Source organism: Colobus angolensis, unplaced genomic scaffold (genome assembly GCF_000951035.1).
Source record: "Colobus angolensis palliatus isolate OR3802 unplaced genomic scaffold, Cang.pa_1.0 Scaffold454, whole genome shotgun sequence".
NCBI classification, from domain to species: domain Eukaryota; kingdom Metazoa; phylum Chordata; class Mammalia; order Primates; family Cercopithecidae; genus Colobus; species Colobus angolensis.
In genome coordinates this window covers 1367548-1395143 of record NW_012117977.1, presented here as the reverse complement: position 1 = coordinate 1395143, position 27596 = coordinate 1367548, and the positions used below count along the sequence as shown (strand labels likewise).

The following is a 27596-nucleotide window of genomic DNA, read 5'->3' as shown; positions in this document are numbered from 1 at the left end:
CACGGTGAAACCCCGTCTCTACTAAAAAATACAAAAAACTAGCCAGGCGAGGTGGCGGGCGCCTGTAGTCCCAGCTACTTGGGAGGCTGAGGCAGAAGAATCACTCGAGCCTGGGAGGTGGAGGTTGCAGTGAGCTGAGATCTGGCCACTGCACTCCAGCCTGGGCAACAGAGCCAGACTCCGTCTCAAAAAAAAAAAAAAAAAAAAGGAAAAGTAAAATAACTAGTTGAGAAACGGAAAATTAATTAAACTTTCCGGTGATCCTGTCCCAAAGATGATCATTAAGGCCACTCAGGCTTCTTGGTCTGTTCTGCTTTCCTACAAATAAAATTCCTTTCCTGACCATTGGATTCCCTTTCATTATAGGTAGCTTTCAAACTTGTTTAGTTTTAGCTTGGTTAGGGGGTGAGAGACACAGCAAGAAGGGAAGAGAAGGTTTGCTGTGCTTTGAATGAACAGGTTTCATCATATGTCAGTTGGTCTTCCAAACTTTTAAAACACTTTCAGGAAAGTGACAAAGGCAAGGTAATTCTGTTGCCAGCCTCAGTGATGTAAATGCTGGTGCAAAATAAATTGTATTGTGCCTTCCAATTTACTAACAGGTGACCAACAAACATGACATCTAGAGTGGCATCTATTGCCACTGTAATCTATATTTCAAAGATACGTCTTATTTTAGTTTTCATCAATTAAGCCCCTGAAAGATAAATAGATCCTAAACTTTCAAGAAATACCTGGTTCTAATTACTAAGATTTTTTTTTTTTTTTTTTTTTTACTACTAAGTTTTGGGGAGGATAACTCAGAAAAATGGTTATTAAGTACTCAGTTGCCAGGAAAAATACTAATCTGCCTTAGTTTATTTTACAACAGCATACTTCTATTTGCCATGAAATATCTTTATAGTAAACAATGAAACTTTCATAATGTTAAGTCCTAATCAAAAATCAATAATGCAATAATTCCCACATAGTTTGCTTTCCCATAATACAAAATCTTGGAGAAGAGCTTAAGAAATTGCATATTTCCATGTGAAATACAGCTATATTATGCCACTTTGATGTTTTATTATACCATGTGGCTTTACTTTATTGAGGAGGATGAAGAATAGATTAGGGATGGGTAGATGATGACATCCATGTCTGATTTCCTGTCAGAGAAAATTAGATATAGTTAGATCTGTTTTCAGTCTAATATCCTGATGGACATTGTCAGCAAGATTTTTTTTAGGAAAGAAGCACAGGAATTCCACTGCAAGGTATTAATAGATACAAATGTAAGATTTTTGGAAATGAATGCAGTATTATCCTATAAATATCTTTTTAAAAACATAAGGAAGGTAGTGAATGGCCTTAATTATGGCAGAAAAAAGTTACTATTTGGTTCCTTGGTTGAATATATGATCAATAACCAGCCCAAAAGGGAAATATTTTGCTCTCCAAACACCCATCCTGTTGTTTCATTCATTATGGTACTCAGTTGGAAGGGTATTAGCAGAGGATTTAAAAAAATTATGTAACTCACAATGTATTTTTTCAGTCATTAATCACTGAACACTTACTATGTGTCAGACACTAAAACCCTCTGAAGATGAAATGCTATGGAAATATAATAAAAAATTAAAATAGTAATAATAAAAAATTAAAAATGCAAGTGTTAATATTATTAATCTTTCAAGATACAGGTCAAATGACAGCACTCGATTTGCTATTCTCTTCTCTGCTTCTACACCTTGTACAAATATTTTTGTCCATGTTTGTGTACCTACCTACTGAGCTCCCTAAAGAGGTAGAGACCTTTGGGTTATTCATTTTTGTATTCCCGAGAGCCTAACATAGGGTTTTTGCTACCGATCAAGCAAGGGGTTAGTAAATGCTAGTTGAAATGAGGGAATTAACATAGTACTGCATCATTTAGTATTCAATTAAGAAGACAGTTGTCCAAACACTAAATTTCTTTCTTAAAAGTAGTTACTGTAATGTAGTTGCTGTCTTGTTATCCCAGAACTTGAATTACCATAAGAAGTTCTTAATTCATATTTGGTTGTATGTATTCTGATTATATTTCAAGATGGTTTATCATCTAGCAAACAGTCTAATAGAGCAGATTCAAACTTGCAAAAGAAATGAAACCTGTATAGTCTCTAAAAGTTTGTAGGCCCTGGAAGTTCACATTGAATTTCGATGAAAACGACTCGCGTCCCTTCCATCCAATTGCTTGCGACTGCCTTACCGATCTTTCCCTTTCCTTTTTTCCCACCCTTTCGCCCTCCGGAAAGAGCCGAACACACAAGCGCTTCCCAGTCTTCCTCCGCCCCCTTGCGGAAAGAGCCGAAGGCAGAGCACGGCGCCGAGGTGGAGCCGCCTCAAGCTCGGGCCCTTCCGGACCACCCCGGCCTGCGCTCGGAAGAGGAGGGCGCCTTTGACTTGAGCGCTTCGCCCCCGCGCTGTGCCCTCTGTCGGCGGCGTGGGGCAGCTGTAGCAGCGTTGGCGGCAGGAGGCGGCGGCCGCGTCGACGTCGACCCAGACTGGAGCGACGTTTAAAGAAGGGGCAGAATCGCCGGGGAGTGCGACTTCTTCTTGTTGGGGGACTCCCAGCCTTCCGCGCGTCCCGAGGTGGAGAAGCGGCGGCGCCGCGAAGCAGGTGAGGACCCGGCCCCAATCCGGGAGGGGGCGAAGGAGCGCGCTTGCCTTCTCCGTCCCTGGGCCGCGCCTGCGTTTGCATTCGCCTCACTTGAACCAGGAAGCGGCAGAGTCGGAGGCTCCGCTCCTCCGGCTCTTTCTTTGTGTGGGCCGGGGAGTGAAGGAGGGGACGAGCCGCGAGGGCCGCGGCGCGGTCCCCTTCGCCGTTAGGGGCCGAGGGGCTGCCGGTGCCCTGGGTAGGCCCCGGGGCGTGGGGAGCCCATCACAGAGACCCACTTGGCTTTTCCCTCGCCCCTCTCCCTGCTTTTTTGTGCCTCTTTTACTCCCCCAGCCCCTACTTTGATTTAGAGCTTTTCTGCCGGGCCCATCCTCCCCTGCCGTCCCCTTCCCGGGGCACAACAATGCCGCCTGCTTCGCTTCATCCGCCCCCAACACCCCACCCTGCCTTTCGCCACCTTCTACTTTCCCTGGTACCCCATATTCCTCCCGCCTTCACTCTGCTGTTTATACCTCCATCTGTATTTGCAAGAAGCTTGCTTTGCACGTGAATTGGGGTTAAAAACCTCGGTTGCAGCTGGCAGGGTCTATATGGGGAAGAGGGAGGTGGAGGAAGGGGGATGAGGTTCAGCTGCCGCAGGGAGCCGCGTGTCGGTTTGTTTCACTCCCTCGCGGATGGCTTTTATCTCTTTTTCACCGTCACCAGCTCCTCCAAACCGGCCCTCGGTCAAGGGTTTCACAGTGAGGTGGAATGGCTTTTCCACAGTCGAATAGCAGATCTTCGGGGTGGGTTCAGACCGACTTGTGCTGTCCCTGGGCCCACCCTGACGGGGAGGAGGGGGACACAGAAACGAAACGAAACCGAGTTCCAGCGTCACCTGGACACGTACATTTGACGCATTCCCATATTGGAAGAACCCGTGTGCAACTGACAAAAATTGCGTGCCATTTTCAGAAAACCTGTCTTTCCACTTAAAATCGACTTCTGTCGAAATGCCCGTATTTCGGAAGCCCTGGTTTTTGGCAAACTGTCCAAAGGTCACCCTTTCTGATGATGAATACCTTTATGGTAACCTGGAATTCCTTGGTACTGTTAACATGCAACACCTTCTAATAATGTTTTAAATCTTTGATTTTTGTTTTAAAAATCTTTGATTTTTGCCTGCTGTTTGTTCTTAAGGTATCATTTTGAAAAATTTAGAAGGTATTTGAGACAGAATTGCCCTCCACGTGTATGTAACTTAAGCATTGTGACATCTGTACCTTTTTGGTAACTTCAAAGGGAGAGAATAGTAATAAAAATATTTCTTCACTAAAATTACTTGTCAACTAATTGTTAATATATAATATCCATGTATTAAAATATATCCATATATAATCATATGTATGGATATTATATGTATATTTAATATATGGGTTTTTTAAAACTCTGGCCTCTTTGTTACCGGAAATATCTTCTGCAAAGTGCAAAAAATGATGTTTTGCTAGTGCTACACAACAATGCATTCTGACATCATCCCCTTTTTCTAGCGTAATCTATTCCAATAAGTTAATGTTTTCATTTTCACTAACTCATTTGGTGTGAAAAAGTTCTCATACGAATGCACATAATTCTTTACCAACAAAAGTGAAATGTTTCGTGTTTTCTTGGAAGTGGGCATTTAGAAATGGTAAACTTTCCTTTTCCTTTGTCATATTTTTTCATGATAGTGTCTGTTGACTTCACTTGGCACTGTTTAACATTCCACCTCTGGAAATTGTAAAGATGGAGAGATGAGGGGAAGGGACAAGGGGATGAAGAAAGAGGAAAGGGTAAGAAAGATGTTTAATAGTTTATCAAGATGAGGCACCCCAATTTAAATAACGGAAAAATAATGGGACGTTGGGAGGTAATAATTGTCAGTGTTTATAAATGTCATTGGCTCCAGGGTGTAGATTTGCATATATTCTTAAAGATTAGTTAAGAGTATGAATTTCAGACACAGTATTGTACGCACTGAGCTTTTCTGACATTTAAATCATTTACAGAGAAATAACTTCTGTGTGTTCATGATGATTTTCCTTAATTTTGACGGTTAAAAATCAACTCTTACCTCCTCTTGGAGAGAAAACCCAAAATTGGGACTAAGAAAATTAATTCTAATCTTTAGAAATCACTTAGTGGAGATGCATGTATCTAATATTCAAAAGAAGGTGACTATGGAGATTACTGTTCAAATCTCTGTAACAGTGTAAAACTTGCTCAACTTAGGAACAAGCCATGAGATTTGACACTTGTTCCAAAAGCCAACCTGTATGAACAATTTCTGTAAAAGCCAAAAAATTATGCCAAACTTTGGTTAAAACTTGAATAAACTAATGATGCTGCAGCTTAAATTCTAAATAATAAGTACTTTTGTTTTTTCTCTCTAATCCTTTCCCATCCCCTCCTCTCTTTCTCTTAAAGGCATGGAGAGTAGAAAACTGATTTCTGCTACAGACATTCAGTACTCTGGCAGTCTGCTGAACTCCTTGAATGAGCAACGTGGCCATGGACTCTTCTGTGATGTTACCGTTATTGTGGAAGACCGAAAATTCCGGGCCCACAAGAATATTCTTTCAGCTTCTAGTACCTACTTCCATCAGCTCTTCTCTGTTGCTGGGCAAGTTGTTGAACTGAGCTTTATAAGAGCAGAGATCTTTGCAGAAATTCTCAATTATATCTATAGTTCTAAAATTGTTCGTGTTAGATCAGATTTGCTTGATGAGTTAATTAAATCAGGGCAGTTATTAGGAGTGAAATTTATAGCAGAGCTTGGTGTCCCATTGTCACAGGTTAAAAGCATCTCAGGTACAGCTCAGGATGGTAATACTGAACCTTTACCTCCTGATTCTGGTGACAAGAACCTTGTAATACAGAAATCAAAAGATGAAGCCCAAGATAACGGGGCTACTATAATGCCTATTATAACAGAGTCTTTTTCATTATCTGCCGAAGATTATGAAATGAAAAAGATCATTGTTACCGATTCTGATGATGATGATGATGATGATGTCATTTTTTGCTCCGAGATTCTGCCCACAAAGGAGACTTTGCCAAGTAATAACACAGTGGCACAGGTCCAATCTAACCCAGGCCCTGTTGCTATTTCAGATGTTGCACCTAGTGCTAGCAATAATTCTCCCCCTTTAACAAATATCACACCTACTCAGAAACTTCCTACTCCTGTGAATCAGGCAACTCTGAGCCAAACACAAGGAAGTGAAAAATTGTTGGTATCTTCAGCTCCAACACATCTGACTCCTAATATTATTTTGTTAAATCAGACACCACTTTCTACACCACCAAATGTCAGTTCTTCACTTCCAAATCATATACCCTCTTCAATCAATTTACTTGTGCAGAATCAGCAGACACCAAACAGTGCTATTTTAACAGGAAACAAGGCCAATGAAGAGGAGGAGGAGGAAATTATAGATGATGATGATGACACTATTAGCTCCAGTCCTGACTCGGCCGTCAGTAATACATCTTTGGTCCCACAGGCTGATACCTCCCAAAATACCAGTTTTGATGGATCATTAATACAGAAGATGCAGATTCCTACACTTCTTCAAGAACCACTTTCCAATTCCTTAAAAATTTCAGATATAATTACTAGAAATACCAATGATCCAGGCTTAGGATCAAAACATCTAATGGAGGGTCAGAAGATCATTACTTTAGATACAGCTACTGAAATTGAAGGCCTATCGACTGGTTGCAAGGTTTATGCAAATATCGGTGAAGATACTTATGATATAGTGATCCCTGTCAAAGATGACCCTGATGAAGGGGAGGCCAGACTTGAGAATGAAATACCAAAAACGTCTGGCAGCGAGATGGCAAACAAACGTATGAAAGTAAAACATGATGATCACTATGAGTTAATAGTAGATGGAAGGGTCTATTATATTTGTATTGTATGCAAAAGGTCATATGTCTGTCTGACAAGCTTGCGGAGACATTTTAACATTCATTCTTGGGAGAAGAAGTATCCGTGCCGTTACTGTGAGAAGGTATTTCCTCTTGCAGAATATCGCACGAAGCATGAAATTCATCACACAGGGGAGCGAAGGTATCAGTGTTTGGCCTGTGGCAAATCTTTCATCAACTATCAGTTTATGTCTTCACATATAAAGTCAGTTCATAGTCAAGATCCTTCTGGGGACTCAAAGCTTTATCGTTTACATCCATGCAGGTCTTTACAAATTAGACAATATGCATATCTTTCCGATAGATCAAGCACTATGCCTGCAATGAAGGATGATGGTATTGGGTATAAGGTTGACACTGGAAAAGAACCTCCAGTAGGGACCACTACATCTACTCAGAACAAGCCAATGACCTGGGAAGATATTTTTATTCAGCAGGAAAATGATTCAATTTTTAAACAAAATGTAACAGATGGCAGTACTGAGTTTGAATTTATAATACCAGAATCTTACTAAACTCCTTTGAAATACTAGAAAGTTGTGTTTTGGATGATGGGGCAGGGGTTTCAGAAGATCTGTAAAATAAGGTGCAAATAAGTTAATTTGATCTGCCACATTATCTGAAAGAAGTGTAGTGGGATTTTTGTTGATAATTTTTAGAAGCAAATTTTTCTGAAAGTTTTGACTAGAGGTGAGACCCCCTCCCCAAGTATCTGTTTATATAGTTAGTTTTCAGCTCATTTAAAAGGCAAAAATTAAAAGCTTGGAGAGATAGTTTTCTGAATAGAATTTGAAGCAGTCTGAATGTTCTTTGAAAATAACTGGAGTTATTAGCATACCCTAGTACATCTTACAACTTTCCCCTTCCATGTTAGCACTTTACTGCTGAATTCTCAATTTTCTTAACATTGAGACAATAAATGTGTGTTTTGTATATGGCATAAAGAGTAAATAAGTTTTAGAGTTGTTCTGGAAAATGTCAGAATAAGTCTCTGCTTGGGTTGTGTAATCTGCTAGTCCAAGCGGACAGCAACCTCCTGCTACCCTCTCTCCCTGAAAATAGCCATGCAGACAAGTCTCTCATCTGAAGAACAAATTAGATTTAGCTAATCAGAATTAATCCTTGCTTTCATTGCCATAGTCTGTAAAAGACTTTGGTGGCTAGACCACTTTATACCTTTGCAATGTGGTCTCTGGGAGCAAAAAACTAATGAAAAAAATCTCTGTAATGGCGGATAGGAGGAGATGAAAAGTTCTGTTGCATGTATTTTTAATTCTCTGGCTACCACATTGTAGAGAATGGAATGAAGATTTCCTTTTTGCTTCTTATGGTTAAAAATATTCCCATGAAAATTTTCAAATTTTGAATCTGAAAGCCACCAAATGAATCTTTATGTATAAATCCTTGTAAATGATAGATTCCATGGGTAAGACTTTACATATTTTGGGTGGGAGGCTACTGGCATATATTTTTAAATGTTCATATTATGTAGAATCTCCAATAGGAAGTCTTTATTTGAAATAGTTGAATCAGTGATCTAGTATTTTCCTTTCAGCAAGATTTGTTAGGTTTTTACCCCTTCTAAAATAAGTTTTATTCCATCTGCAAATTGCTGCAATATTATAGCAATCAGAAACTACATAAGGAATGTTATATAGGCTTGTCAGTTCCCATTTTTCTTGACAACAATAAATGCCACTTTTCTTCTTTTTAAAATGACACATATTTAAACACTTAGAAAATAAAGTTAACACTTACTGAAGTGCTAGTACTAAAATGTGCTAGTACTAAAAGGAAGCAGGTTGGAACATAACATATAGCCTAGCATTTATAACAGAATTGTTGAACGTCTGTAAATGATTTTTGTTTTTTTGCAAAGGAAAAAATTGATACTGGTAAAGATTGTTGTGCATAGTTATTAGTCATTTGTAACCTTGCTTAAGTATTTCTTAGTCCAACGTAGATATTTTCTTTCTCCTTACCATGTATTTTAAAAAATAGTCTATTTCTTGACTTTGAACTTAAAGCTTTAATCATAATTTCTCATGTATACATCGTTCTTCTGACGGTAAGCTGGATTTGAAGGTAGTGGTTTCAGTGTTTCTTAAGTTGGTAGCTGAGGGTATCAGGCATCAGTACATGCAATAATACAAGAAAAAAAATCCTTTGCTTGCCAAGGGGTAGAGTGATGTGCATTTATCTGTTTTCTGTTCTGTAAGTCTAGACCTTCAAACCATTTGTAAACTAACCCCTGGGAAATTTGAAATTACCTTATAACTTAAGACTCTGTGATCTCTGGAATCACCATATCTGTTTCTTTTTTGTGTAGATATTGATAACATCACTCTTTGACTATAGTGTGCACTCTGAAATGTTCTCAGTGAAAATTTGTTTGAGTTTCATTAATGCTATTTCACCAGTTAGACATAATTACTTCTACCAATGTGAATGATACGGATGCCGGCAGAGCTTCCAGATCTTTCAGACTCAACTGCTAGGTCAATTAGTTTGTCATAATAAAACTTGGCAGTTTCTACAAGCCTATTATGACAAACCAGGAACTAATTCTATAATGGAAAACTATCCATTCTGAATAATAGGGATGTAATTATTTGCTGCTGCTGTGCTCTGTAAATTCTGAATATGACATTTAAACTCTGTGCCTACTAAAGGTATCTTCTGGAGTTTTTTGGGAGGAGAGAAACTGGAAAACTAAATTGTATTTTTGCCAGAAGACTCTTACTTGCATGTGTCTCAGGGTCTTCAGTTTTTCTGTAAGTTTCCATATCCAAAGTTCGCAGTTCATGTGAAATACTTCTTTGGGGCAAAAGTCCTTCATTCCTGGTATTTATTGGATTGGAAATCTGTAACAAGATGCTGTTTAAAGTTACCATGTGGTTTTTCTATCTTATACTTAGCTCTCTGGCTCTTGAACTTCCTTTTTGTCTTTGAAGTTAGCTTCAGATTTGCTCCGATGCTAAATTACCTGTAAATATTCTGGATAGGAACTACTTGAAATAGTAATTTGTTAAGAGATATGACAAAATGAAAATGCTTAAACTACAGAAATTTTAAAATGCCATAACAATCTTGCAAGACTAACTTTAAAATATACTTTAAATGATTATTATGATTTTGGTGGTAATGATCCCCCACACACAACCACTATGAAGAAATAATGCCACATTTTCCCCCATTGTACCAAAAAGATAAAAAATGGTAAACATTGATCAAGGTATTTTGTATTGTCAAGGCATGCATATTCTAAAGAATTAAATGCTAACTTAACAGCACTGGCTTTCTGGCTGGTCAACCATATGAAACCTTGTTCATTCCTCCCAGTACTGTAATGTTCACACTTGTACAATCTTCCCTGTCATGACTTTAAGTTCTACTTTTCATTAACCATGGCCTGATATTAGTTCTTAGAGCTTCTTGTGGCAAAAATAAAATGATTTAATTCTGATGTTTGAGTGCGTGTTTTACAAGATTGTCTTTCAGAAATTATATGGGTTTTTATATTTTTCAGTTTTTGTAGCAGGAGACTGGAGCTGTATTTCTGATGACAGCATGGCAGAATTTCCCATTAGGTTTTATATGTTGGTTAATCATGTCCCCTTTTATCTTGAACCCTAATAGTCAAAAGTGAGTCAGCTGCTGTCAGTTGCTTTAGAGCATTTGCTGTACTTTTATAGCTACCTTGACACAAGTGGATAAGGAGGATAGTTTTATTCATCTGAAACATCACAAAAGCAGTCTGAGTTTTCAACATGGCAGTGATACAGATTTTAAGCAACATCCAGTTTATACAGGTTCTGGATTAATATTTTAATGTTTCATGCCCAGTTCAATACTTTAAAGCAGAATTAGGAATAAAGCAGTAAATATTACAAAATGCCGTCAAGATACATATTGGAAATACAAATCCCTTCATTACAGCAAATGTTTTGCAAAAGAGTAAAGCAGCAAATATTAATTTTTCTAAGGTAACATGCACTTTATATAATTCAATGTAATAAAAGCTGCTCAAATTAAGTGTTACAAAATCTATACTGTTTCAGGTTATTTTGTAAAGTAAGAAAAATACATAGAAATGAGCCATAGAATCTTAACACTTTAAGAAATGTGATAAATGTAGGATATACTGTGTAATGGTGCCTTTAAAAAATTAAATATAGACATTCACTAAAGCAAATGGTCAAGTGTAAATGGCAAAAAAATTCATTGAGTATTACAAGTTGATATTTGTTTAGTAAGTCAATTGGGTATTAGTCTCTTTGAAATCCAGTAGAATTTTAATATGCTCAGAACTGTAAAAAATCATAGTAATTTTGTATAACACAAAAGGATTATAGTTTTTCAGATTCAAAATCTGGATAAGATAACATTCATGATGCTGAAAGTTAAACTGGATATCTTGCAAACATTTACTGTTAATAATGAGAGAGTGCACTTCCTGTGCCTTGATTCTTGATGGCTGGGTGTCTACGAGGAAGATGGGAGCACCAGCATTTGTCTGCTACCTCTAATCCATTAAGTTGGGAGGTAGCAAAATTGGCCGGAAATTTTTCTAGTGTGTGTTCTGTGTTTGGAGAACTGTCTAATTAGGTACCCTCCTGTAGCCCCTGTATTTTTTACGTTATAAAGTTTAGGATTATCAATCTTCCTTTAAATCAATTCTCAGGTTAACATAAGATCACAATGAAGGTGTTCATTCTGAAGTGAAGGCATGGGTGCAAAAGTGTTTTAAACTCATCAGGTTGATGGTTTAAAGCTATGTGTAATTAAAAGAACTGTACAAATAACCTACCACGGTGTGCCAGATGGATTTTAAATCTACCATAACACTTAAGTATTTGTCAAGTTGGCTATGTTTGAGGTTTTGCAGACTTGAAGCGGCATTGTAACACTTTCATAATCTTGAATGCTGTCATGACTGGTCTCAACAGAAAAAAGGACCAGTAAGACCAGTGGTATTAAAATACAGATGAGTCTTTTGGGGTGGGGTGCAGGATACGTGCGGATTGCTGGGGTTAAGCACAATATTTGAAGATTAAATAGTCACAAAGATTAGTAACAATTCATATCACGACCCAAGAACCTAATTTATAACATTTTTAAACTCTTAATTACAGCCATAAGATTTATATCTCCTGTAGCAAATGTATTTTGTAATAATGCAACATGTAGTAGAACCACTGTCTCCTAAGTGATCTACTTAAAGCATCTCACATGTTGCTGTGTATTTCAGTGTTTCCGGAACAATACATCCTGTTCCCCACTACTCAAGATGCAAGAATATTGCACTTTTCCCTTTAGGAGGTACCGATAACAAAAGCTGAGCTGAGTGATCACAACAGCCATTTTTACAATACAGAGAAGAAAGGAGTAAGAGAGATGGGCAGCCTTTTTCAACATCCAGACACAAGCAAACAAAATCTTAGCCAGAACTCTCTGTATTGGAACTACTGTGTAGCCCCATCAGCTGGGAAATTGTCCTTAGGGACTGACTTTAGTGGTAGGGAAAGATAGGACCTATAAGCCGGGTGCTTCAACCTAGGTGCTGGGGTGGCAATCTGCCAAGGGCCTGAGGACAACACTTCTTTACATAAACTGAAACAGATGGCAACCACACTTCTGCTGAATACAGAGGTGGAGCATAGGGTAATGCAGGTCCAAACACGACAAGCTTCTTGCTGGGCTGGCTCCCCAGCCTTGCTTAGAGAGTGTGAGCTGCCCTTCTTCTGTGCTGGGTTCAGCCTAGCCACCCCTGCTCTGCACTAATAATGAATAAGCTTCATCCCTATCTTTCCCTAGCCTGGCAGGCCATTGTAAAACTTTATGCATAAAAGTCACACTTTAAATTTTGTACCTTACACATTTCCACTGAAGCAGAAATACAAAAGCCACAATAATCTCAATAGCCAGCAGGCATTCCTCTTTAGGGACTGTAAGGTGGTGGCTTTTCAAAAGGTGGATAGTAGGGTGGAGAGTAACGGGGCGGTGCACTTGAGGACCACATGTAGCTGGGTGAGGGAGAGGCAGACTGGGGCTCATCAGAAAGTCCAGAGGGAGGGGAGGATGGAAAGACACTGGAATGCTGTGTGATAAAAAGAAAACGTTAGTTTAGGCAGTGAGTTTGCAATTCCCTGAACAGTCATTACTATTTAAAAATGAATATGGGCCAAAGCCTTTTTTTCTATTTGGAAGAACAGAAAGCTCCTAAACCTCACAGAGTTAATGAGCATGAAACAGGTGGTTCTCTTAGTCACTCAGGCTACAGCCACCTGCAGAAATATCATGGAATCCTCCTCTGCAACCCCTTACAGTCCACATCCAATCAATCACCAAATCCTGTTGCTTCTACTTCTGTGTTGTCTCTTGAATTCATCACTACCTTTTCTACATTTATAACTCAAGCCTCCAATACCTTTCCCTTAAGCTATGGCAACAACATCCCAACTAGTCTTCAAAAAGGTAATTTTTGACCTTGAGAACATTTAATGAGGTTAAGCCATTGATCCCTGGGAAAGTCTTTGCTAAAAGAGTATATCACCTAGAGAGGTAGTACAGTAGTCAGGAGCCCCTCTCATAGACAGGAAACTAAGGTCAGAGAGGTTAAATAGCTTGTTTGGATCTGGAGTCTTCTGACTCCAAGTCCAACATTTTCTACTCCACCTTAACTGCTGCCCTCTCATCCCCAAGTGCACAGTAGGCTGGAGAGCAAAGAGTAACAAAGGCATGGAGGTGAGAATGAGGACCAGTGTGTCAGGTTGCAGAGACACTGAGTATTCAGTTTTACTTTGTGTTGTCTTACTTTGGGAAAGGTTGTTAGTCTTTGGGAAAGGAATGGAAATGAAGTTTTTAAAATATGCAGTGAATTAGCAAGAGTCATTTTCCCCTTTCTCTCCCTGGCCTATGTATATCCTTGACCCTAGTGAGTTCCCTGCTGAAGGAGAGTTGGCCTGTTGTGTTTGTTGCTGTCCTCCAGAGCTCAGAACAGTACTTGCCATGTAACAGGTGCTCAATAAATCTTGAATGAGTGAATACAATTTCAGGAGCATAGTAGATGAACTTGGCATGCTTTTAAAAAATAAAACCTAGGCTGGGCGTGGTGGCTCAGGCCTGTAATCCCAGCACTTTGGGAGGCCAAGGTGGGTGGATCACCTGAGGTCAGGAGTTCGAGACCAACCTGGCCAACATGGCAAAACCCCATCTCTACTAAAAATACAAAAATTAGCTGGGTGTGGTGGTGGGTGCCTGCAATCCCGGCTACTCAGGAGGCTGAGGCACGAGAGTCGCTTGAACCTGGGAGGCAGAGGTTCCGGTGAGCCGAGATCATGCCACTGCACTCCAGTTTGGGCGACACAGTGAGACTCCGTCTCGAAAACAATAAATAAATAAACAAACTTATGTCCAGATTTCTAAGCCTTGCTTGAGACACAGAAATATTTTCCTTACCACATAATGTTAAGACTGAGAAGAGATGATAGCTGCCATCATCCCCTGCCTCCCAAATCCCATGCATTATTTCACTCTGAGTGAAGAAATGGCAGGGTCATAGAACCTGGAGAGCCCTTAAAGGCAAAACGACCCGAGGCAGTGGACTCAAGACAATCTAGATTCCTTCCTAAAAACTCATTTTTTCTCCTCCCTCCAAGAAGACACCCTTTGTTAAAACATCAGTATAGTGATTTCCTGATTTTCCATCTTGTACCCTTCAAACTCTCCCTTCCTCCTCCTCTCCCTCCCTCCTGTTCTATTGCTTTCCTCAACTAAGAACTCTCTCTTCTTGACCAGAGAGGGAACCAAAAACCCACCAGGGCAAAGAATCTCTGTGCCTGTGCATGTGGCACTCACTGCCTCTCTCAATCCCACTACAGAGATGACATGAGAGGCAGCAGGCCAGTTTTAGGTGTTCCCAGCCACAGAAGGGAGAGGCAAGTTTCCTGAAGTGAAGCTAAAGGCAGTTCTGTCCTGAGAGGCATTACAAGGCTTCTATGGGCAGCAGCTGCTGTGGGTGGCAGTTGTACACTTTGATAATAAAAGGGGGTGGTACAACGGCCCTTGGGTTTTCACTTCTCAGTTTTGTGTTTGAGAAGTATGGGGGGGAGGGGGGCATGATTCTCACTTCCCTTTGAGGATGCTGGGAGTCAAGGATAAAATTGAAGGGTTCCTGGCAGAGCTAGAGAGCTAACTGGCTGCAGTCCACACACCCTTGGGGTTTAGTGGGGGAAAAGGCCCACAGTACCACTGCATAGTTTCCTAGCAACAGGCAGGCACCTTGGGAAAGATTTGGCTTTGTCGCAGCTGGGGAGTTGGCCTGGTGTATTCTGGTTCCTGCCTGAGAGTGTGACTTTAATAATGCTGTGGACAGCTCAGGAGAACAGAGCTTTGAATCCTTATGTACCACCAAGCATAAAGAGCATCTAAACAGCCTACTGCTGGGCCTAGTCAGCTCCAGCTTTCTGAGCTGCTTCTTAGAGGCTGGGGTGGCCAACAGGCTGATGGGATGGTGCTCAAAGAGGAGCACCACCCTTTGAGGGACACAGACGGCTTTCCTCTTCCACCTTAGCCTGCCTCCTGCCTGCCTGATGGCTGACCCACACTCTTCAAGATCAATGTGCATTTCCATCAGGGCATGCTTCTCTCTTCAGGAACCTTGTGGGACAGTGACTTCACAAAGGGCCCGGGAACTGGCTGGTGATAATTACTAAAGACACTGTATCCCAAGGGTAAAATCCAGCATCTGTTGGTACTGTGCATTCCCTCTCTGTTCTGCCCCTGGAAGCAAAGCCTGGGCAGATGGAGAGAACAGTGGATAAAAGAAAGATTTTTTAGAAAGGGGTGAGTCAGGAACAAGGGAAAGGAAGGGAAGAAAGGAAAGACTTGACAGCGGGGCGTAGGGCGGGTGGTGGGGGGAAGAAGAAGTTGAGTGATAGCAACAACAGCTTTCCAAGGCTCTCAGCAACCTGTGCCATAAACTGTACCCTCCTAGGATCAAAGCAATCCTTTTATTAAATGGGCCCAATTTATAATGAGTAACTTTTAGTGGCTAGGGTGAAACCTAGTGTACCCTCATGATTTAATAAAGAAAAACAGAGGCACCTTTGAATTGCATAGGTTGAGACTTTTGTTTTAAGCTTAAACTTGGCAGGTCACCAAATGGATGGGAAAGGGACCATTCCATGGTTAGAGTAAAGTAGGGGTACTGGCCCAGTATGCCAGACTGGGAAATATTGCTGGGAACCTTGAGGGGTTTATAAATAGCTGGGTTTAATTTCCCAGCAGAAGTAAAAACTGATGCTTTGTACCCTACAGATTTTGGACTACTTGGCTAAAGCTGAAGGGGTGGTGGGGAAATAGTGCAAAGGACAAGAGAAATGAGTGTTGGTAGATGAGCAAGGAGGCAAAGATAGTCTCAGCTTATATCCTTCCTGCTTTGGAGTATGGGGAGTTCCTGAGAATCAAGGACACCCTGGAGCCCAGTGCTTGAAAGAATCCAGTTTCTCTAAGCTCAGCACTCAAAACTTCCTCAGGTCCAGCTGATCAGACCCAAATCCTTGCTCATGTCTGACCACAAGAAGTGTTTCCCAAGCTGCCTCACTGGACAGCTACCCAATAAGGGTATGACTTTGAGGGGTTAAAACAAAACATTATAAGTCTTTTTTTCCTCATCCTTCTATTAGCCTCAGGGTCAAAAGGAAGTTGAAATCACCAAACCCAAAGACACAGAAATAGTCCTACTTGGAAATAACCAAAATGGGAAGTTGTTCAGAAGAAAGTCTAGAAAGGTCCATTTTCTGGCTGTAACTTAGGTCATTTTACAATCAGAAGTACATGAGGGAGCTCTGGCCTTTTGGGGGTGGGTCTATGCTTCAGGTGGTTTTATTGTCAGATCTGGAGTGCATTTGCTGACTGCTTTTTATTTATCTTGGAATATAAGCAGATGTTTCTTGGCCTCTTGACTTTTTTTTTTTTTTTTTTTTTTTGAGACGGAGTTTCTGTCTTGTTGCCCAGGCTGGAGTGCAGTGGCGTGATCTCGGCTCACCGCAACCTCCACCTACTGGGTTCAAGTGATTCTCCTGCCTCAGCCTCTTGAGTAGCTGTGATTACAGGCATGGGCCACCATGCCTGTCTAATTTTGTATTTTTAGTAGAGATGGGGTTTCTCTATGTCGGTCAGGCTGATCTCAAACTCCTGACCTCAGGTGATCTGCCCGCCTTGGCCTCCCAGAATGCTGGGATTACAGGCGTGAGCCACCGCACCTGACTGACTTTCTTATGTAAAGAATGGTATTTTTGCCTATGAAACTATAAGGGAATGAAACTTGGTGAGCAAAATAAAGCTAAACTAAAATACTAAAATGAAACCATTTAAATTCTAGAGAGAAATCACTTAAAATCTTACCCTCTCAAGACCTAGGCTATACAATTATAAGGTCTTCAAACAGGAAATACTAAAGACATCCTGAGCCTTGGGAAAGAAGTGGGAGACATATAAAAAGTGTCCAAGCAGCCCCTGAATTCCCCCTGAGGAATGCATGAAGGAAGGGAATTCTTTTTCAGTGGGGATCAATTTAATAATTTAATAAAAAAGAGTAAAGAGACCCTTTCTGAGGACCATGAGTAGGAAGCTCACGATTTAAACCAGTAGAAAGTATAAATATCCCAAAATTAACTGGGGAAAAGATCTGTGCTCCAATTAGATTCACAACTTCAAAAATCCCCCAACCCAATCTCTGGAATCAGATAGTCCTAGATATAAATCCTTGCTCTTTCACTTACCACCTCTGTGACTTTGGTGAAGTCACTTAATCTCTCCATGATTCAGTCATCTTATCTTAAAAATGGTAATTACAAGAGTACTTCTCTCAAAGAGGTAAATGACTGAATGATGATATAGGTAAAGCACTTAGCACAATGCTTAGTACATAGTAAGTACTCAGTGAATAGTAGCTGTTATTAAAAAGTAAGGGTGGGCCAGGCGTGGTGGCTCATGCCTGTAATCCCAGCACTTTGGGAGGCCAAAGTGGGTGAATCACGAGGTCAGGAGTTCGAGACCAGCTTGACCAACATGGTGAAACCCCGTTTCTACAAAAGGTACAAAAAAAAAAAAAAAGAAATAGCCGGGCGTGGTGGTGCACACCTGTAATCCCAGCTACTCGGGAGGCTGAGGCAGGAGAATTGCTTGACCCCAGGAGGTGGAGGCTGCAGTGAGCCGAGATTGTGCCATTGCACTCCAGCCTGGGCGACAGGGGCAACACTCTGTCTCAAAAAAAAAAAAAAAAAAAAAAAAATGGAGCGGCTTCTACAATCCCTGAAGTCCCTGCTACTAGGTTTGGACTAACTGGCTAAATCTGGATCCCTTCTTTGGGTTAGGTATACGGTTTCCATAGCATTCTGGGTAATGTTTTCTTTACTTTTTGTCCCCACTGCTGTCCCCTGACCCTCCACCCCCAAGTCCCTAGACTAATGCAGGGGCTGTCTCATTTAATTTCTATTTCCACAGCTCCTGGCTCAATGTGTGGCACATGGAACACAGAGTAAACATTCATTGAACTGAAACCAACAATCCAAGTCACTGTTGGCATTCTCAATCTTGCTTTCATTTCTGGGGTAGGATTTGAATGAGGAATGATGGCTCCACACCCAAAAGAGAGGTTTCCTATCTTATAATTTGTGGTAACCATCACCAGATGTATTATTGTCCCTATGTAAAGGGTTCATTATAAAGTGCAAATTCCTGAAATCAATGTAATTTACTTTGAAATAAAAGTAGAGGAGGCCTCTTGGGCTAGACCCATGTGTGGCTCCTCTATTTCAGGATGACTTTTTATTATAGGGACCCCAAGAGAATGATGACCCTCCTTGTTTCAGCTTCAACATCCCTGCATTCTTTTGAAGAATTCCTTGTTGCCTCAGTCACTATTGAAATTATTCCCTTCTTGAACATACTTTTGTTTTCCAATCTATACCACCAATTTGGGTAACAAGTTACCTGGGTTGTCTACCTGTGTACACAGTAGGCTTTAGAACGAATTTTATCATTTTATTTTCTAAGCTTTAACCCATTTATGGCTAGTGTCCCATTACTGGAACACTAAGCTTGTGGGAGTTATTTATATCCTCCTGCTCAAGGTCATCACCGAAGTCTGATTTATCACACAAAAAAATCTGCAACCTCTGGCATAAATGGGTGAATGGATACCTTTTTGAACTAGCACTATATTTTATACAAGTGAACAAGTGCATGTTCACACTATATGTATTATTATTGCATTATAGAACCACAGACCTCTCTGAACGGTATCTAAACCAAACACAACGACACTTTATTCAACTTAATCAGATTTTTAAGTTTCAATTATTTTGCCAAACTGAAGTTGCAATTAGGTTGCCCAACGTCTTAGTATTGCCAGACTGGCTGGTTAATTGGAAGTACCCCCAGATAGTCATAATTTTATGTCCCCATGGAACATTCATGGTCTCTTGATCAATAGAAGCAAATTTATTATGAGTTTCCCTTCCTTAAAAGGTATTTCCTTTGGTCACTAAAGTTTGAATTAACTAGATTTTAGTGTAACCTTGCTCTTCTGTGGTCAAGGGTTTATAATCATTATACATACCTAAAGGACCATTTCACTTGTTTGCCCAAAGTGTCTAGTTCAGTGTTCTGCATACAATGAATTCCTTTTAACTAAGTGCCTTTTTTGGTTCTGTTTTTCAACTAGTAGTCACAGTTCAAAAGGAAAAGGGGAAAGTGCAAATTTGGTAACACTGTTTCTGACCTACATGATAACAGGGCAAAAGGGGAGGGGTGTTATAAAAATACTCTGTGTATTGCTCTGTGTAGTCCTAGTTAGGAAGCCTGGAGAAAAAGAGTGGGACTTCTTCCTCATTACAGGTTTGATTCAAACCCTTGTGTGGCTCAGAATGCCCTTATATTAAGTAGCAGGATTAGGCCTCTCCCCATATCAGACGAATGGAAAAAGCCACTGTTGCACAGGAGTCCATGGTAGTGTACTAATGAGCTGCCATTTCCCAACTAGCTTATCTTCTTCTTGGTGTTGTTCAAGGCAGTTTGGGATACCTTGATCCTACCTCCCTCTCTCCCTTTTTATTCCATCTCTCTGTTTCTTCTCTTGGGCAGTTTCCACCCGCCCATCTCTGCCATCATTGCCTGCCTACATAGTCCTTAAGCTAGCATCCACAGGCTTCTGGCCATTAGGGAGATGCATGGCTACCTCATACATATGCAGACAATGGAAAGGTTCTGTAATTGAATTTAGGGAGAGAACAAGAGAGCATGAGTGAGAGCAAGGGTAATAGAGAGTTCTTTTTCTCCCCAAACATACCTGAAAGTCATAAGCAGAATATGGTGGCAGGTGAGGAGGGCTATGGTAGTAGGTATTGTAGGATGTCACTTGGGGATGAGCATAGTAAGAAACTGTTGGATGGGTATTTTCAACAGAGCAGTTCAGTGCTGGGAGAGTTGGGTTCTGTAGAAAAACACAAATTAGAAACAACATAAACAGTCATCACTAGGAGAATGGTTAAATAAACTTGGAATACTATGCAGCTATTGATAAACAATGATGTGGACCTATTTAGAGAAAATTGTCCAGGACATATTTTTATGGTTTAAAAGCCATTATGTTATATTAATATAGCATGATTTCAATTTATGTTTTAAAAAAGACCCCCAAAATTATACATGTATGTATGTTTGTAAATGCAAAGAAATTAACCTGGAAAGATGCATAGCAAACTGTTAACTGTGATTTATCTCTGGGGAGGGTAGTAGAATTAGGAGGTATATAGGGATTCTTAACTTTCTACTATATATGTCAAAGTGTTTACAACTAATTTGTATTGTGTCATTTTCCCCAAACTTTTTAACTTGAAACATTTAAACCTATAGAAAAGTTGAAGTTATTTGTGTGATTTTAAAAAACAAGAATTAAAAAGAAAAAAATAAGACTCAAAATGCAAAGCATCAAATAGACAAGGCTGAATGAGCTAGTGTTCTTGCTGTGACAGAGTGCGTTCAATCACAAAGAGTTTGTAAAAGTTGTAAGGATTCTTAGAGATCCCAACTTTGCTAAGGGGCTCTCCTGAAGACATGAAGGGTATTCATTTCTCATCAGCCCTGTAGAGTAGAGGCAAAATTCTAGCAGTGCACAGAAGCCATGAAAGACCAAGAAGAATATATTGATCCCTTTTTTTTTTGGCAAATAAAACGATGCAGACATAATTTTATATCCTTTTCACAACATGGTGGTGTGTGTAGCCCTTCACGGGTTAAAAATAATCTTGTCCAGAATGGAGGCCCTGTTCTCATCAGAGCCAAAGCACTGCTAAAGGAAGTTACCACTACTCATTAGTTCCCAAGTAGGACTGTGCTTTGTGCCACATGGGTCAAGGTGTGGGGTAAATGTTTTTTCCATCTTCCATGTCATTGATACCTCCTCCATTCATGTGTATAATTGACAGATGTCTGAAAAATCAGTGTGTCTTCCTTCTGGAACATATCTACAGCACATTAACAGAGAAGCAGAAGCTTCCTCTCAAGTGATGAAAATGTGTAGGCAGGCTTTGGCAGTCACAAAGGCAACCATGTTAGGGTGTTGGCAGGGGGAAACTCCCTTCCAGCAAGTTTCAACACAGTTCTGTTGCTCTCTTCCTTGGAGTGGGTTACTGTTTACATCTCTAGGAGGTTTGAAGAGCTACAAACCTCAGTCATTATAATGCAGCTCACAGACAGCCAGATAAATGTTTGTTAGCCTCTTTAATGTGTGGGAGAGGGCTGAGATCTTGACCATTCCAAGGGCTGGCTTGCTTTACAGAGGCGAGCACTCAGAAATGCCCTTACCTCTCTACCAGAATTCTGAAAAGGAATTCTATCCCTCGGGAAGTACCAGAAATCATGTTCCCTTGGCATTCTGTCAATTAAAAACACACCCTCCAGCTCTTGCAAAATGAAACCAGCTCTTCTATCTAAATAAATTAAGCCTAACTGTGGAGAAACAATCATGCAATGTAAACTATATAAAAGTTTTTGTGTGTTCAGCAAGGCCAAGGGTCTAGACAATATTTGAAAGGAAGTTGACTATTATAGAGAAGGCAACACGGAAGAAACATGAGAGTAAGATTAAATGGGTATAGGAAAGTCTCTGAAGAGAAGAGAGTCAGGGGTAGAGGATATAGAGAAAATGGACAAGCCAACAAGAGAAGGAAGAAGAGGGAGGGGAATGGAGTGAAAACTTGGTCAGGGATGGGGCAAAAGAGATGGCCCAAAATAGTGGTCTGGTTATATTTTAAATCAATAAATCTGATTTTACAATAAATGTGGGCCCTGTTTCTATTTGTGTGCACATATAGGAGTGTGCATTTGTGTGTGTGTGTGTATGTGTGTGTGTATGTGTATTTCTGTTAGAATTCTTGGACTTACATTGTGAGACAACCCTCCCGCCCCCACCATTATTGATCAGTAGCATTCTGAGCTCCAGTAACACAAAAGGTTACTAGGTAGCACAGGAAATGGTGAAAGCAATCTTGCCTGGACAGAACTGAGTCTATTCTGAGACAATGATTGTGGACTTTGGAAAGAATGCTACTTTTTTTCCCTCTCCAGTTTACTCTAAACCAACGATACCAATTAGGAGAAAATGGAAAGATATATTCACCTTTTAAAAATTTGTCACAAATCCTCATATCTTTGGTCAACAGACTCTTCTTCAAACATTTATTTGAGATATTTTTCACCAAGCACCTCTTGTCAGGGTTCCTTTCATGATCCCACAGCTTTGGAAATGGTGGTTCCTAGCTGATTCCATTGAAGGCTGCCAGCTCACAGCCCTCGGCTCCTGTCCTCACTCTCTGGAAATGGCTTTCATTAGCCAGCACCCCTGAGCCTCCCTGCAGACCCGGGGGACTCTACTCAGGGAGAGGCACATCACAAGTCACCAACCACACTTGGATGTAGGCCAAGGATTGTACTTAGGCTCACCTGAATGATGTTCCTGAACTTTTTACACCATGGTCTTATTTTAATAGAGTGATCTAGGCAATGATTCCTCCTTGGTATCCTTATCTATGCCCCCACTGGTGTTCTCTAATCTCTTGAATCAAAGATCCTCTCCCCGGATCTCTGCTTTCATTTTTCTGCCCTGGTCCTTGATAGAGTTCCCAGGATTTACATTTGATAATGCTCAGTACTTCTCTTGCTCTCCTTCCGTACTGTGAAAGAAGCTCCCAACAGGTGAAAACAACTTGCTTTTAATTTTTAAATTAAATCAACTAAACAAAGGAGATAATATCTGTTAAAACACTCATAGAACCAGAAAGGGCTATCCAAATGTTAGTCAGGGGCAGCTGGGATGGAATAGAAAGAGCAAAGTCTCTGGCATTTGACAAATCTGGGCTCCAGTCCCAGTTCTGCTACTCGGCTCTGGGCAAGTCACTTGACCCCTCTTGGCCTGTTTCTTCACCTGTTAAACAGAGACCTACCTCATGAGGTAGTAATAGTGAAGATTAATTGTGCAAAAGCACTTTGTAGAGGGTTAGGGGCCATTATTGCCCCTATCAGGACAGACCATCAGCAAACCCATTTTTTCCCAGGAGATCAAAGATAACAGTGAAATTAAGAATGCAGAAAGAAATCTATATATCTGCAGTTAATTGATTTTTGACAAGGTTGCTAGGACCATAAAGTAGGGAAAGAGCAGTCTCTTCAACAGATGTGCTGGGAAAACTGGATATCCACATGAAAAAGAATGAAATTGGACCCCTACCTTATACTAGATATAAAAGTTAAATCAAAATGTGTCAAAGCCCTAAATGTAACAGCTAAAACTATAAAATTCTTAGACAAAAATGTAGAAATCATGACCTTGGGCTTGGCAATAGATTCTTAGATATAACACTAAAAGCACAAGCAACAAAATAAAATGTAGATAAATGACACTTCATCAAAATTAAGAACTTTTGTGCATCAAAGGCCATTATCAAGAAAGTGAAAAGACAACTCACAGAATGGGAGAAAATACTTGCAAATCACATATTTGATAATGGTCTAGTATCCACTATTTATGAAGAACTCTTTCAACTCAACAACAACAAAACATTTAAAAATGGGCAGGATTCTTGGTGGGTGGCCAGGTCCCAGCTACAGCAGGGGAGTGGAGGGTGTGGGATGCTGGGGGTGCCCAGCTCTGAAGCTCAGTGTGGGGCCCAAGACTGAGGCCCCCAGCCCTTACAGCTGCTCCATGGGGAGCCCTGTCTGCACCCAGGGCCCTGAGCATTTGTTGAGGCATCTGGCTTGTTGAGGCAGGGGTCCCCAGGTCGGAATCCATGGAGGGCTCTGGGCACCTCTTTCAGTACTGAGGGTGCCTCTGGGGAGCATGAGGACCCTGCAGCCCAGGCCTTGTCCTTAGGGTGTGGGAAACTGAAGGTCCCATTGACTGAGGTTGGCTTTTACACACTTGATGCACTGATATGGTTTGGATTTGTGTCCCCACCCAAATCTCCTCTTGAATTTTAATCCCTGTAATCCCCAGGTGTTAAGGGAGAGACCTGGTGGGAGGTGATTGGATCATGGGGGTGGTTCCCCATGATGCTGTTCTCATGATAGTGAGTGAGTTCTCAAGAGATCTGATGGTTTTATAAAGGGCTCTTCCTCCTTTGCTTCCTTCACATGCTCTCTTGCCTGTTGCCATGTAAGATGTGCCTGCTTCCCCTTCTGCCATGGTTGTAAGTTTCCTGAGGCCTCCTCAGTCATGCAGAGCTGAGTCAATTAAACCTCTTTTCTTTATAAATTACCCAGTCTTGGGCAGTTTTTTTTTTCTTTTTTTTCATGGAGTCTCACTCTATTGCCCAGGCTGGAGTGCAACGGTGCGATCTCGGCTCACTGCAACCTCCACCTCCCAGGTTCAAGTGATTCTCCTGACTCAGCCTCCCGAGTAGCTGGGATTACAGGCATGCACCACCACGCCTGGCTAATTTTTGTATTTTTAGTAGAGACAGCGTTTCACCATGTTGGCCAGGATAGTCTCAAACTCCTGACTTCATGATCCACCCACCTCAGGCTCCCAAAGTGCTGGGATTACAGGCGTGAGCCACTGCACCCAGTCGGGCAGTTCTTTATAGCAGTGTGAGAATGGACTAATACATGCACTTTACCTGGGTTATCACATCAGCCCTCACAAGTCCACAGGTAGGTGCTACTAGTACTGTTGTTTATAGGCTGCAGAAAATTTCAATGCTACTTTTGAAGATCAACAAAAGGTAAACAAATTTGCAAGGAATATGAGTAGAATAACAGAGCTGAAGGAAGAAACAGAAGTAAAAAGGAAACAACTCCACAATTTAGAAGATGTTTGCAATGACATCATGCTTGCAGATGATGACTGCTTAATGATACCTTATCAAATTGGTGATGTTTTCATTAGCCATTCTCAAGATGAAGCACAAGAAATGTTAGAAGGAGCAAAGAAAAATTGGCAAGAAGAAACTGATGCCTTAGAATCCAGAGTGGTATCAATTCAGAGAGTGTTAGCAGATTTGAAACTTCAGTTATATACAAAATTTGGGGGTAACATAAACCTTGAAGTTGATGAAAATTAAACATTTTATAATAGTTTAAAATTTTGTTTAACAAACTATAATATTGTTTGGAAAATAGAAAAAAATGGGCAAAGAACTTGAATAGATATTTCTCCAAAGAAGATATACATGCAAATTGCACACAAACATATAAAAAGATGCCCAACATCACTGGTCAGCAGGGAAGTGCAAATCAGAACCACAACAAGATATCACTTTGCGCCCACTAGAATGTTTATAGTTTTTTTTAAAGAAAGTGTTGGTGAGAATGTGGAGAAATTAGAACCCTCACACACTGCAGGTAGGAATATAAAATGACACAGCTGCCATGGAAAACAGTTTGGCAGCTCCTCAAAAAGTTAAACATAGAATTACCAAAAGACCCAGCAATTCCACCCATAGGTGAGAAAAGAATTAAAGCAGGCAATCAAACAAGTACTTGTATATGATTGTTCATGGCAGCACTATTTCCGGTAGCTAAAACGTGAAAACAACCCAAATGTACATCGATGGATAAAAAACTAAACAAAATGTGGTCTATCCATACAATGGAATATTATTCAGCCATAAAAAGAAATGAAGCACTGATACATGCTACAAGGTAGATGAATCTTAAAAATAAAAATTATGATAAGTGAAAGGAGCCAGACCCAGAAGTTCAAATATTGCATGATTCCATTTATAGACAATACCTGTAATAGGTAAATCCATAGGGACAGAAAGCAGATTAGGGGTTGCTGGGGGCTCAAGGAAGGGGCAACAAGGAGTGACTGTTTAATGGGTACAGGTTTCAGGTAATGAAAAAGTTCTAGAACTAGACAGAAATTATGATTGTACAACATTGTGAGTGTACTAAATGCCACTGAATTGTACACTTTGAAGTGATCAATTTTATGTTTGTGACTTCCACCTCAATTTTTTGAAAGGGGCACAGTGAGGGAAAACAGGGGACTAAAGCTAAGGCTAAAAGTTTGGCAGGGTTGTATTCCTTAGCTTATCACCTTCCTACTCCTCCCTTCTTTCCAACTTCCAAAAATTTCTTGAAAGTGTCCATCTAGCCACTCTCCCTGTCTTCCTCAGATGCCCTTTGCCTTCAAAATCCAATTCTTTCCATCACCATGGAAAGGGTCTTATCAAATCCTTCAAGCTGAGAGATTAGTAACTCAAAGTATTAACACCTCTGTGGCCTACAAGCCTATTCCTTTGTTTAATACATGCATTTTGAAAGCGGACAAGGAGAAAAAGGACAATGCTTATCTTAAAAAGTAAGGAATAAAACACGGTGGCAGTTTCAGCACCCACAGTAGGGTAAAATTGGAGAGGGAGGAAGCCTTACAGACACCCCACAGAGCCTACCAAGTAGCTACCACCTACTCCATTTGTGCATCAAGGTAGCTTTGCCATCCAAGCCTGAAAGCTCTAAGGACAATTTAGAGAACTCTTAACGCCCATCCTGAGGTCCCATCTCTTCAACTCGCCAAACCTGGGAGCGTCTCTTCCAGCCAAAGCTGCTGAGATTCCACACAGTACCTGTACTTTCATCTGCCCCCTGGGGAAAGTCTCCAAGAACAAAGGGCTTTTTTTCTCCAAAGAGGCCCCAACCCAGAAACAGCTTTTTTGCAGCTCTCTAACCTGAAAGCTTTCTCAAGGCCACATTTACAGGAAATCCTTTTCCCTCCTGGGGCTCCACCTTTGTTGATGCTTCCCCTACTTGTTAGTGCTTGGGCATTCCAGAGTCCGGGGAGGGAAGCTGGGATGAGAAATGTGCAGATGAGAGAGGGAGAGAAAGAAAAGAGAAAGACAGAGTGCAGACGGGCAGGAAAGGATTTCTCTTGACTTAAGAGTCACTAGCAGGAACACTTAATTAATACTTCCAGTCAGCCCAGTACTGCTGGAGACTTGTGGTCCAAAATGACAGAGTTTTTTTCTTTTCCCTCATCCTACCCCACCTTTCATTTTGCGACATTTATCCTTTTGACAATCCAGGATCAAATTACAAACTGCCTTTCAGGTTTCTGTTCTTCAGGGACCCCAAACTCTTGACAGAAACAGCCAAGGGACTAGGGGCTAATTTCTGGGGTCAAAGGAAAGTCCCTCTTAGGCACAAAATAATTCCATAAACAGATGTGGGACGTTCATTTAAAGCAGTGGTATTCAATCATGGCTGCAAATCAGAATTACCTGGGAGCTTAAAAAACAAAAACCAAAACCAAAAAAACCTGATGCCTGGGCTTCAGTTTAGACCAATTAAATCAGACTTTTCAGAGAAAGGGCCCAAGCATTTTTTTTTTTTTTTTATAGACAGGATCTCACTCTGTCACCCAAGCTGGAGTGCAGTGGTGCAATCATGGCTTACTGCAACCTCAACCTCCTGGGCTCAAGTGATCCTCCCACCTCAG

The 27596-nt window shown here is 40.8% G+C and overlaps 2 protein-coding genes across 5 annotated transcripts in view; one reads left to right on the top strand and one right to left on the bottom strand.

The window, feature by feature from the left end:
- Window positions 1-2410: 2410 nt before the first annotated feature.
- On the top strand, window positions 2411-10058 carry ZBTB33 (zinc finger and BTB domain containing 33). Of its 2 annotated transcripts, XM_011958004.1 has the most exons (3): window positions 2419-2641; window positions 4348-4449; window positions 5084-10058. In XM_011958004.1, exon 3 carries the CDS (start codon window positions 5086-5088, stop codon window positions 7105-7107), a length of 2022 nt encoding a protein of 673 aa, XP_011813394.1. In that variant the 5' UTR covers window positions 2419-2641; window positions 4348-4449; window positions 5084-5085; the 3' UTR covers window positions 7108-10058. The 2 variants fall into 2 exon arrangements, with proteins under 2 accessions (XP_011813393.1, XP_011813394.1); XM_011958003.1 differs by lacking the exon at window positions 4348-4449 and having other exon boundaries at window positions 2411-2641.
- A 251-nt stretch (window positions 10059-10309) lies between these two features.
- The window catches only part of TMEM255A (transmembrane protein 255A), a 53026-nt gene continuing 35739 nt past the window's right edge, over window positions 10310-27596 (bottom strand). For all 3 annotated transcript variants that reach the window (XM_011958000.1, XM_011958001.1, XM_011958002.1), the window contains 2 exons: window positions 19950-20093; window positions 10310-12692 (listed from right to left, as the gene is read on the bottom strand). In XM_011958000.1, the coding sequence (XP_011813390.1) occupies window positions 12534-12692; window positions 19950-20093 (303 nt within the window). In that variant the 3' untranslated portion in view covers window positions 10310-12533. The remainder of the gene's footprint in view (window positions 12693-19949; window positions 20094-27596) is intronic.